Source organism: Myotis lucifugus, unplaced genomic scaffold (assembly GCF_000147115.1).
Source record: "Myotis lucifugus unplaced genomic scaffold, Myoluc2.0 scaffold_138, whole genome shotgun sequence".
Lineage (NCBI taxonomy): Eukaryota > Metazoa > Chordata > Mammalia > Chiroptera > Vespertilionidae > Myotis > Myotis lucifugus.
This window is the reverse complement of record NW_005871186.1, coordinates 3,114,847-3,128,104: the sequence shown is the minus strand read 5'-3', so window position 1 is coordinate 3,128,104 and position 13,258 is coordinate 3,114,847. Positions and strand designations below refer to the sequence as shown.

Below are 13,258 nucleotides of genomic sequence, written 5' to 3'. Positions count from 1 at the left end.
AATGTTTCATTTCTCTATTTAATTAATGCTTATTGAGATTTTTCTACTCTCCAAGATAGTCTAGGAAATATGTAAATATGACCCCTGATTTAAAAGGCTTACTTTCAAGGAAGGAAAATGATGAATGTTATGAAAGACATCAAAAGTTTAGGCTAGAAAAGAAAGACATTAAAAGTTTAGGCTTATTGTATTTCCACATTATTTAAAAAATTAGATGGAAAAAATTAGATGAATATGTAAAGCTTAAAATAATAATCATGATGACAACAATAATTGTAGAAAGTAACTGATTCTAATTTTTTACCTATTTAAAATAGATAAAAATAATACCAACATATATTAAATAATTTGGAATAATAGGTATTTTATTTTATTGAATTTATTGGAATGACATTGATTTGCAAAACCATGCAGTTTTCAAGTGTACAACTTAATAAAACATCATCTGCAGAGTCATCTTGTGCCCAGAACTCCATGTTAAGTCTTTGCCACCCCTATTTTACCATGCTCTGCCCACCTCCACATGGGCCTCACCCCTCTTTCCCTCTGGCTCTCACCACACTATTGTCTGTGTCTATGTGTTCTGTATATATGTTTTCTTGGCTAATCCTTTTAAAGGTTACTAAAAAATATTCATAATTCTACAACTTAGAGGAAACTTCTGGTATATCTTTATCTTAATTAAAAACACACATATGTAAATGTATTGATATATATTTATCATACGTGTATTAACAAAAAATGATCATAACATATTACAACATAGACTGGTATTTTCATTTAAACTTATGTAATTCCAAAACAGTGTTACTAGAATTAAATAAAAGTATTTTATAGATGAATTTGATTCATTTAAACATATTCTTATACTTACATATCCCTCTAAAAGAAACATTATAATAAATAAACATGTATGTAAAACTTATATGACATTTTTATCAGATTATTTCCTAAAAATGAAATCCTATTATGTATTAGAGATCCCCTTCTTTCATTCCAATAGTTGCATGACAATTTGCTGAGACTTGTTGGCTCCTTGTCATTTAACCAAGGTGTTGGATGAGTTTGCTTATATTATTTCTCTTTATAAGGCTTGTTGATGGTATGGTGTGATCTCATTAACAAGAATATGATGTTCTGGTTAAAGTGTTATATTTTCCTGAGAAGAATGAATCTTGTCTCTTACAGGGGTATAAGCTCAGTATATGTTTACAGGAAAGATCTCATTTATTAGGCTTATTTATTCTGTATACACTTCATTAGTCTTAGAAAAACAATAGTGTACTCTGGTCTCCCACTCTTAGTTTTAATGTATTTTTCTTGCATGTGTGTTAAGCTGGGAAGTAAAATGTCATCATGCCAAATAATACAAAAGACTGGCTTACTGTGTTTAGCATAATACTCTCGAGGTCCCTCCATGCTGTGTCAAAGGTTAAGAGATCCTTCTTTTTTACAGCTGCATAGTATTCCATTGTGTAAATGTACCACAGTTTTTTCACCCACTCATCTATTGATGAGTACTTGGGCTGTTTCCAGTTCTCAGCTATTGTAAATAACGAATAATGCTGCTATGAACAAAGGGGTGCATATATTCTTTCCGATTGCTGTTTCAGGCTTCTTATGGTCTCTTGTAGCTCTAATTTCTTTCACTCTTGCTGTATGGTCCCATCTTCTGATCCTTGTAGATGGCAAAATAGCAGCTATAGCCTAAAATATAGGTTAGAAATCTATGCCTCTGTATTGGGAGAGGGCCAAGAACTGAGGAAAGTTTCTTTGACTGTGCAGAGGCTTTTGTAACCTAGGTTGGAAGACTCTCCCAATGTCATGCTTTCTTAGATGGAAGTTAAAAGTGCTGAACCAACTTGATCTCCTCTGTAATTTTTTCAACCTTGGGAATGATCTAGAACAGCCGTGGGCAAACTACGGCCCACGGGCTGGATCTGGCCTGTTTGAAATGAATAAAACCAAAAAAGAAAAAAAAAAGACCGTACCCTTTTATGCAATGATGTTTACTTTGAATTTATATTAGTTCACACAAACACTCCATCCATGCTTTTGTTCTGGCCCTCCGGTCCAGTTTAAGAACCCATTGTGGCCCTCAAGTCAAAAAGTTTGCCCACCCCTGATCTAGAAGGTACTGTGGAGGGCATCATCACTCTATTAAAACTTCTTTCCAATTTCAAATACTGAGGATAATTTAATCTTGAAAAGCTTCCTTTCTTTTGGACTAAGTCTCTTCTATATTCCTGGATCGCTCAGATGCCTTGACCCCAGTGCCCTGCCCCTTTTGGAACACCTTGACCACCTTTTCCCGAATCTCTTTAGTCTTAACTCCATATACCATAGGATTAAGAGCAGGTGGGAAGAGCAGATAGACATTGGCCAAAAGAATGTGAATATGGAGTGGAACGTGGTGCCCAAAGCGATGAGTAAAAAAGGAGAAGAGGGCTGGTGTATAAGAGATTAGGATGACACAGACATGAGAACCACAGGTCCCTAGGGCCTTGGACCGAGCTTCATGAGATGAGAGGCGAAAGACAGCTCGTGCAATAAAGGCGTAGGAGAGACCAATGCAGAACAGATCAACCCCAATGACCAGCAGTGCTGCTGTCAGTCCGTACACACGGTTAGGCCTAGTATCTCCACAGGCTAGCTTCACTACAGCCATGTGCTCACAGTATGTGTGTGGGATCACATGGCTTTGACAGAAGCTTAAACGCCCAATGAGGAAGGGACATGGGAGCATGAGCATGGAGCCCCGCACCATAGCTACCACTCCAATGCGGACAATGATGGTGTCAGTAAGGATAGTGGCATAGCGGAGGGGGTAGCAAATGGCCACATAGCGATCAAAGGCCATGGCCAGCAGCACGGTGGACTCCATCATGCAGAAGGCATGAATGAAGAACATCTGTGCCAGGCAGGCAGAGGCAGAGATATGTCCAGCTCCACACCAGAGGATGGCCAGGAGCTTGGGAACTGTGGAAAAGGAGGCAGCCAAATCAATGGTGGAGAGCATGCATAGGAACAGGTAAACAGGCTTGTGCAGGGCTGGTTCGGTGGCAACAACAACCAGGATGGTTATGTTGCCCACAATTGTAGCAGTGCCCAGGCAGCACACGGGGAGTGAGAGCCACAGGTGGAACTGTTCCAGACCTGGGATGCCCAGGAGGAAGAAAAGAGAAGTGTCCAGATTAGTGTGATTTGGAGACTCCATGGTCTGGCCAAGAGTTCTGAGCATGATATCTGGTCAGAAACTCACACACTGTATCACATTACCTGAAGAGACAACACAGAACAGGGGTATCAGTGACAGTAGAGTAACACTTATTAGCTATACAATGTTAGGCAAGCTTTATCATCTATCAAATGGGGTTAATAAAGTACAATCCCCTAGGATTGATAAGAGAATTGTATGGGTTAATATTTGTAAAGAGCTTTGAATAGTGCCTGATATATCATACTTGTTAAATAAAATTAATGAATGTGAGACAGGGCTCAAATAAGCATTTATATTAATTAGAGTTGTTTTCTAGCTAAGATCTGTTGTCCTCAAAAGTACTAGACTTCTCTCTTTTTCTCACTCTCTTCTCTTCCCCCCCTCCCCCACCTCCTTCTCGCCTTTCTTTTCTGGAGTATGGGGAGAGATTAGGCAGAACCCAAACTACCAACAGTTCCCTGAATGAAGATGGACATCATTTTGTTTAGTTTTGTTTAGTTTTTGAACTTAGAATGGGTTCTGGTTTGGGACCTAGTGCTTGATAATTATTTATGATCATAAGATTAACATAGTTGTTTCCACTGCTTTCACTAACCAAGAGATAATCCCAATATCCCTGATGAACTTTCATTTGAAATTCCAGAACATGCTTTATGTACCCTCACATGTCCAGTTTCCACTTCCTAAGATTTTGAAGTTAATCCTAAACAGGGTTCTACTTCTGAAACAGACACTTTCAGTCTTTTACAGTCTACTTCTGCATTAAACCTTTATTCACATTTTATCTGTGGTTCTTGGTGATTTCAAAGATAAGATATAGCCCAATTCTTCTCAATCTGGTCCTTTCACAATGTCAGGAAGTCAGTTTCTAATTCTACCTTAACTCGTGCCTGCACAGTGAAAAATCTTTGTGGAAAAATCTTACGCAACTATCTCATTCATCCCACCTTTCCCTTACCTCAAATCCTTAGGACACAGTTCAGAGCAAGGAGTACTTAAACCCAAAGTAATTCTGCAGATCATGTGAAACCATGATGGTAATGGGGTAGAAACGAAGGTCTATTCATTAAGATAATGTCTGAGAAATCACTTTAACTGGAAGTTTTCAAAATGGGAATGAACTCGACTGACTAGAAATTCATATTCACTTATTCAACCACAAATATTTAATGGGAACCTCCTCAATAAGTCGCTTTATTCTCAAAGCTGGGTAACCAGTCCTGCAAGAATCACTACAAAAAAATAAAAATAAAAAAGCCACAGGTTCTAGGACATTTGAGGAGTGAGAAAATAGTTATCAAAGGGGAATCAACTCTGCCACATGTACCTAACTCTGTCAGGTGAGGAGAGATGTAAACTCTCCTATCCCTTAATAGTCCAGGTACTGTGTATGCATAGTCAATGGAAAAGAAAATCAGAGAAGTTCCTTTATTTTTGGACTTAACAGCAGATTATTCCTTACTGTGTAGGTGGTTTTAAAAGACAAAACAACACTTGATAGCCCAAACATGCAGGTAAACAAAGTTAATTATTGTTTTGTCTTCATAGACATAGGGACTAACAGCAGGAGAGGAGATTGGTGACAAATGCTATTCTAATCACAGCTCAAGGCCAATAAGCCACAGGACTTCCACAGAAGAGAGATAAATGTGGCTTGTACCAGTAGATGTGTATGGAGAGTTTTGTTGGACATACTACTCTGTGAGTATATATCTGTGAGGGCAGATGCAGCAAAGATCTAAGGTTCTCAGCAATTTGACCCAGGGTCCTAACTTCCCTAAGGAAAAAACACATCAAGGTTAAAGTTTGAACTTGTCCAAAAAATGTGACTACTATTGATGTGATTTAAGCTCTTGAGACCACCTCATATTCATATAAAAATATACTGCAGATTTCATGCTTGCTTTCAACATATTCTTTGAAGAGGCAAACATTTTGAAGGCATAGTGAATTTTTAAAGCAGGAATGTGTGGTGGCAAAAAAGACTGTAGCCATTGGCATCCATAAAACTGGGAACAAACTTTTGTGTTTATCTTTTGGTGACAGTGATGCCTTGGACAAGTTAATTTTCCTGTAAGATCCTATAGTTTTCTGACCTGTAATATGGTAATAATAATACTCTATAAGGTTGTTGAAATGAAAAGAACCTTTTATTTCATTGAGAACCTTCGAAAGTGCTCAATAAATGTCATCGCCTTCCTTTTAATAGGAAAGTGACCTCATACTCATACAGAATCCTCACGCAGTTTCCTTAGCCAACTAGAGTCTATTCTTAGCTTGAAGATTTGTATAATGAAATTGTTCCATTGTAGGACATGCTTGCTGATAAAATAAATGTTCTTTTTTTATTTTTTCTATATGCTCTCTAGGGTCACCTAACAATCATTAGGAGATAGGAAAATAGCTTCCCTGTCTGCTCTCAGCCAAACTAGATGCACTCAGTTGTGGTTTTTATGACATAGGTTTGCTTTCTGAGCTAATGTTGCCCTGCCTATGCTCAGTTGGATAGCTCAAGAGAGAATGGAGCTAGAGTTAGAGGGAGAACCAGAAAAGCCATGCTCACTACACCACCCCAATCACTTTGTTTATGCCAGACATTCCTACAGTTTTCAATCATCTCACAAATTCACTCACCCAAAGCCAGGAGGCTTAACTTTATTCTTCATTGAGGCTCCTTCCTGCTCTTTAGGGTTTTGATTTTATGCTTTTTTAAAAAAAAACTGAACTGAGCACAAATTACTACAAATCACTGGAATAGATTTACTTCCTAATTTGATTAATGTAAGTGAACATTATTTACAGTCCCTGTAATTTATAAGGAATTCCAACCTTTATACACACTAACTTCTTTATAGAGCTGTGTATGCTTATCATCTCACCCAGTCCCATCACCATCCCATCCAACTCACAGGAATGAGTCAGTAGTCTTGCACTATCTCTTGTATAAAATATGATATTAATAGCTATTTGTGACCATTCTTACCCAGTTTGAACCTGTCCGCCTGGCTCAATCTCTAACCAATTTTAATTGTGACATTAAAGTCAATGTCACCAGTAAGATAAAAGTTGTGACACAAGTTTGGAGAAAGGTTGAGGATAAAAAAGACATATTCCTGAAATTGCACCACAGCCTAAGGCTGTTATTCTATCTGTACAATAACAGCTGAACTTAGGCTACCTCTGTCTATTGTGAGGACACTGGAGCACATCAAAGTTCAAGGTAATCAATGATGTCCGGCTGATTCACCTGCCCAATTTATTGCTGTTGGTCTCTGCACTGTCGTTAGGCACACACACTTCTCTCTCAAGTGCTTAGTGAGTAATTATTTCCTTTTAGTGATTTCAGGAATATCATAGCAAATGCTTAGACTTCCTTCACAATGCCTCCCATTTTCCTGGTCTAGCTAACAAACCACTTGCTTCTTTCTTTGCTGGGAGCTCCCCACTCTGCTCCCTTCCCAGCCACTGAACCTAATAACAAACTAAAACTATTTTAGGAAGCCAGTTAAGACTACACGGAAGTGTTATTCAGCAAAATCCCTTTGCCTTCCCTCTAAATCTCATTCCTCCTGCTTTGAAGTAAACTTCCCTTTACCAATTGCACAGATAGACTTCTGTTAAGAAATGTCTTTTCCATACTTTTTCCCCAACCCAAACTCACATGTTTTCAGCTGCAGAAATTAGAAGGCACAGCACTGTGGAAGCATCGCCAGAGGATAAAAGAGCACCACTAGTCTCCCATGTTCAACTATCTGAATGCTGGGACCAGAGGTATTATACTGATGAAACCTATCTCACAGGCCCACATGGGAGTTTGGTGCGTGGCCCTGGGCTTATGGCTAGAGCCATCTAGGGAGCTTCTGTGTTCCCTAGGAAATCACTCATTCAAGCTCTTCTCTTCTATTTGACCAGACCAGAATACAAAGGTGAAGATAGAGGATTTTGTTAAAAAGTTAGGGAAAGTATATTTGTAACCTACTTCCTTGGAACAATCTCTATTTTTCTTTTGTTTGTATTTTAAATCTTCACATGTCAGATACAACACACGCACGCGTGCGCGCGCGCACGCACACACACACACACACCTCCTATTGGTTATGTTTTTCTGATGGAAACTTTAATGATACAGAAGCTACTGTGTTATCTTAATTTATTTCATTGTATCATTAATGTATATCTACCAGAAACTTGGCATGTTTGAGAGAAGAAAAGGGACAAATAAAAGAAACATCAAAAGTGGAAAACAGGATACAAAACAGACATAGTAGCTATGAAAGTATTATATGATGTTACTCCAAAAAACTAATGAAAATAGGTATGAAATCTTAAACAAATTATATACTTTTTAATAAAATATAATGGGAAGAAAGTGGTATTAGATATTTCAAATTAAAAAAATAGAAATGTGTAATAAATCATGAAAATTTGAAAACATTCCTAAATGCTTTTAGAACAAAAATGCAAGCAAATTCACAATCACCTTCACTCCTATATGTCAAATTCATGCACTAAGAAAAAAATAATAAAAGAAATAAGTGTGAATGATATTAGCAATTTTTTTTGTTTGTTTGGTTTTTTTTTTATCTTCACCTGAGGATATTTTTTCTATTGATTTTTCAGAGAGACTGGGAGGGAGAGAGGGAAAGAAAGAGAGAGAGAAAGAGAGAGAGAAACATCAATGGAAGACACATCAATTGGATGTCTCCTGCATGCCTCAGATCAGGGCCAGGGATTGAGCCTGCAACCCAGGTACATGCCCCTGGCCAAGAATAGAATCCATGACCCTTCCGTCCATAAGCTGATACTCTAACCACTAAAGTTACATGGGCCAGGGCATTATATTAGTATTTTTGTAGACAATATACAGAGAATTGGTTAGACTACTACAGGAGTTCAACAAGATTGACAGATATAAAATCAACATAAATAGATGAACAAAATTTATGAAAAATACGAGCAATATAAGAGATTTTATAAACATATGTGCTTAAAGAACACCACAAAGGAGCGTATACTAGTATGCATAACCCATAGACACAGACAATAGTGTGTGAGGGCCAAGGGAAGGGGAGGCTGGGACTGGATGGAGGTGGGCAAAGGGGAGGAAGGAATGGGGGACATCTGCAATAGTGTCAACAATAAAAATTGTAAACAAATTTTTAAAAAATGATAAAATGTGTATTCATATATACAAACCTAAGCATAGATGAATCAGTTCGCCCATATTCCAAATATATGTGAAAAAGGTAACTGTCATGTTACATGAATTTTACCACATGTCAGCTCCAAGAGTTTTCACCCTAGAGTGCAGGCTAAGGCAACAGAGGCCACCTGGGGCATGCTCTTCTCAGAATAGATCTCTGGCATACAGGGCCAAGCCCAACAGCACACACACATTTAGGGCCTCTCCTTGTGTCATGTCTGCAGCTTCCCAATGTTCAAGCAAACCATGGTCAAGTCCCACATCGATGGAGTGGGAAAGAACATTCTGCCCGAGGTACAGGGGAGTCATATTTGTTGGAAAATAACTCACACTACCATACATGTTTTTAATATTCACTGAGTTTCCCTAATAAAGAATTAAAGACTGGTCCTAACTTAATTTATTTAGAACTTTACCAAGAAATGTTAAGTCAGCCCTGGCCAGATGGCTCAGTTGGTTGGAGCATCATCCTGTACACCAAAAGGTTGTGGGTTGAATTCTCGGTCAGGACACATACCCAGGTTGTGGGCTTGATCTCCCATCAAGGAACCTACAGGAAGCTACTAATCAATGTTTCTCTATCACATCAATGTCTCTCTCTCTCTCTCTCTCTCTCTCCCCTTCTTCTCTCTCTGAAATCAATGGAAACATATCCTTGATGGGGGGGGGGTGTGGGGGGGCAGAGAAATGTTAAGTCTAATGACAATGTAGCATGTTTTGTTTGAGTTCCCTACACCACTCGTTTCTATCCTGCTGCATTTGCAACTGTCCTGTTTATAGAGACTAACACCTAACTTCACTAGATTACTATTTCTTATTATGCCTGAATATCGAATATTGGAAAACATACTACTTGTCTTTATTACAAATACTAGAGGCCTGGTGCACGAAATGCATGCACTAGGGAGGGGTGGGGTGTCCCTCAGCCCAACCTGCACCCTCTCCAATCTGGGATTCCTTGGAGGATGTCTGACTGCCGGTTTAGGACAGTAGGACCTAAACCAGCAGTAGGACTTCCCTCTCACAGTCCAGGACTGCTGGCTCCTAACCACTTGCCTCCTTGCCTGCCTGATTGCCCCTAACTGCTTCTACCTGCCAGCCTGATCACCCCTAACCACTCCCTTGCTGGCCTGGTCACCCACAACTGCCCTCCCCTGCAGGCCTGCCCCCCCCCAACTATCCTCCCCTGCTGGCCATCTTGTGACAATGTGAGGGCAGCCATCCTATGACAATGTGGGGGCAGCCATCTTGTGGTGTGGCCATCCTGTGATGACGTGGATGTCCATCTTGTGACGACATGGGGGTGGCCATCTTGTGATGATGCAAGGGTGTGAGGGTCAATTTGCTTATTACCTCTTTATTATATAGACTGTATCAAACATGCATGTGTATATTACACATATACTTATGATATATGTATGTATCACATGTTATACATAAATTATTACACCTATTGCAAATTATTTTGATTCTTTTCTATACTACAACTAGAATATTATATAGATTTTTTTTATAAAGTAAATTAGGCATGGAATTTCATAATTAAAAATTATGTAAGAATAATTTGGGCTTGGGAGGGATAGATTCACTGTTTAGCATACACTAACACTAAAGAGCAAAATTTTCTCCATACCATCAGATTTTCACCAAAAATTACAACCATGCCCCCACCATCTCAAAATGAGTAAGAATAATATTAATTAGAATCTTTATCATAGAGAAAGAGTTTAATGAAAAATTTAGAATTCCCTAGAGAATTCTATGTATTTATAGGTTAAAGGCATCACCAAAAAGCTGTCCCTATTTTGACAGAAATGAGAGGAAAAAAACTTCACAAAGGTGAAAAGATTTACATCCTTTAAATGTGGAATCTTGAGAGCTTGCATCAGCATCTCTGATCAGCTGCAACTAAACATGAACATGTTATCAGATAAAACTTATAAATAGTACCTACTTGCAGTGCCCAGAATACAACTGCCTATGCATTAACCCCACGCTTCTCAAGGGTGGGTAGGGGAATGTCTCAGAACAGCAGTATCATCACCTGAGGATTTGCAACACAACAAATTATTGGGTCCTACCCCACTCCCACTGAATCAGAAATATTGGGGATGGAAATTAGCAGTCTGTGCTTTTAAAAGCCCCCTAAAGTTTGAGAATAACCACTTTATTTTTTTTTCAACAGTGGTTATATAAAGAAATTCATTATGGAGAAATTCATTATAGGATGCAAAATTATTGTCTTTTTGTCTTTCAAAATTAGTGTCCATTTAGAGAATTCTATTCTCATTTGATAGGAAGTTATCATTTGTTGAATCAGTCCTTCTCTTATTATAATGGCACAGAGGTGCCTGAGTTTCCTCACAAGTGGCATTAATTTTTTTGCACAAGGATTATAAACTATTATCTATTGAAAAATAACCTTATTCAAAAGTCTCTGTTAAAGGGTTAAAGCTATATCTATACAGGAACACTGAATGGAGGGAAGTCACATAACACCATCATTACATGAAAACTGGAAATGGCCAAAATTATCCCTTTTCCTCTGAGAACTGCTTTTCAGGTCTCGTTCTTTTTGAGTACAAGACCCAACGGGATCCTCTAATGAGATATTTTTTTCACCACCCTCTTTCCTTGCCCTCTGGAGAGTCAAGACTGTGCTTAGACTTCTTGGATAATCAAATCATAGAATTCAAATTTTCCCTTATATAGAGCCTTGGTCCACTCTAACAAGAAGCCTTATATGTTGTGACTCAAGACAAAATACAGGAGGAAAGCCAGGGTGGCAGAAAGCCCCTTCCCAGGAACTAACATCAGCTCAACAATGACAACAACAACAAAAATAAACAGTGTTCCATGAAACATGAGATAGTCAGATTCAAGTTGTAACTTCTGAACAACAAGGTTCTGGTTATCAGCAGAAGGGAGGCTGGTAGGAAGAATATAATAGAACATTTCCAGGTAAGTACCAATATAAATAATTAAAACTACCCACACCTCCCCTTCTTTCAATAAGATTGTTTTCTCTAAGTGAAGTCTATCTGTAGCCCCCACAAATTCTGTTTAACTGGTATTTATTTGCTAGCCACCCAGCAACCTCTACCCCAGATACCTAAAAGTACTGCCTCACTTCTGAAAGTTGAGCAAGTTTACAGAGGATGTAGAAGGTGAGGGAGAGAAAGATTTCAAGAATCAGGTTGATTCCTATATATTTCTTATATAATAGGAAACTAGTAAGAATTGTAGTATCATGTTGCTGATATTTTTTAAGATAATAGGGATACTCTGTAGACCAGCCGTGGGCAAACTACGGCCCGCGGGCCGGATCTGGCCCGTTTGAAATGAATAAAACTAAAAAAAAAAAAAAAGACCGTACCCTTTTATGTAATGATTTTTACTTTGAATTTATATTAGTTCACACAAACACTCCATCCATGCTTTTGTTCCGGCCCTCTGGTCCAGTTTAAGAACCCATTGTGGCCCTCGAGTCAAAAAGTTTGCCCACCCCTGCTGTAGACAATAAGCCATGTGTAGGCAAAGGAGAAGCAGAAAGAGCAGTGAGGAAGTTATTTCAGTATTACAAGTGAAAACTAAAGGTGCCCTGGATAGAATTGGAGGTGTAAATGAGAAGAGTGGAAAGTACCACAAGAAAAGGAAAAGGCAATTAGGCAGGGAACATTAGTATAACTGCTGGAAAAAGTTTTGTATGAGGGAAAGAAAATATGATTCAGTTCAGAAGAAGAACAGTCAACTCTATATAAAAATGAGGCAGGATATTATTTTTAATAGGAAGGTACAGTTTATGGGTACTAATACAATCAGTGTTATTTTGATGGTGGAGAAGTAAGAAATGTATCTTTTAGTTTCTCCTGTGTATTTTTTTTTAATGAAAAAGAAAGGAAGATCACCTTCTGATTCTGAGGAGAGAGATGGGCATGCTAGGATATGAAGAAGAAAGATAGTAGCATGTCTACTAGTGTGTGAATAAAAATGTTATGTTATGTTTGCCTGGCTATGATGAGAACTCACTTAGGGACTGTGGTAAAACTAGAACCAATGATTATGTTGCATGTTTCTTGGAAGTCATGTTCAGCTGCTCCTGTCTAGATGTAAAGTAGACAGATTTGGGTTTAACAGGATTTTGTTCCTTTACTATAGTAGTACAATTAAGAGGAACAAAGAAGTGGAGAAAAAACACACAAGAAAGTGATTGTAATGATAAAACACTAGAAGCCCCATATACGAAATTTGTGCAAGATTAGGCCTTCGCAGGTGCAGCAGCTTCCTCGATCCCAAGGCTGCAGCCCCAGCTTCATCCAGAAAGTATTCCAGTCTAATTAGCACATACCATTTTTATTATTATATATGCTTTCTGTCCTGATGAAGAGCTAAGATGGCAAAAGATAGGAAAGATGGTAAGATATATATATGAAAGAGAAAAAAAATCTGCTTAATTCATGATGAGTACTCTTAGGTAGCCCATTGGACTGATTTGAGGTAAACCCTTCATGACTAAGGGAATTAATTTACACATTAGGGCCAATTGTAATAGAAAAAGGTGCACGTGTCATGTAAAAAACTTCAGAGAACTGGCCAAGTGCATAGATGCTTAGCTTGATAAGTAGTGTTTTTTTTATTTGGACAATACATCTCTTATACTTTGTCCAAAAAGAGAGAGCCCCAGGGAGAAATAGAATTATGACCAGAGAGTGGATCCATAAAATAGGGACAACCCATAAAAAGGAAGAAACTCAAGGTTTTCCCCAGTAGCTCAGCACAAATGCAACAGGGATGAGGAATCATATTTCCTTTTTATCTAGGAAGCTTCCCAGTGA

General features: G+C 38.4%; 1 protein-coding gene across 1 annotated transcript; it reads right to left on the bottom strand.

The window, feature by feature from the left end:
- Positions 1-2,227: 2,227 nt before the first annotated feature.
- On the bottom strand, positions 2,228-3,241 carry LOC102443116 (putative olfactory receptor 52P1). Its single transcript, XM_006094641.1, has one exon. It carries the CDS (start codon positions 3,239-3,241, stop codon positions 2,228-2,230), a length of 1,014 nt encoding a protein of 337 aa, XP_006094703.1.
- Positions 3,242-13,258: the final 10,017 nt, after the last annotated feature.

Coding starts and splice junctions, on each gene's coding strand:
- LOC102443116 (XM_006094641.1), bottom strand. CDS start 3,241: ATGCTCAGAACTCTTGGCCAGACCATGGAGTCTCCAAATCACACTAAT.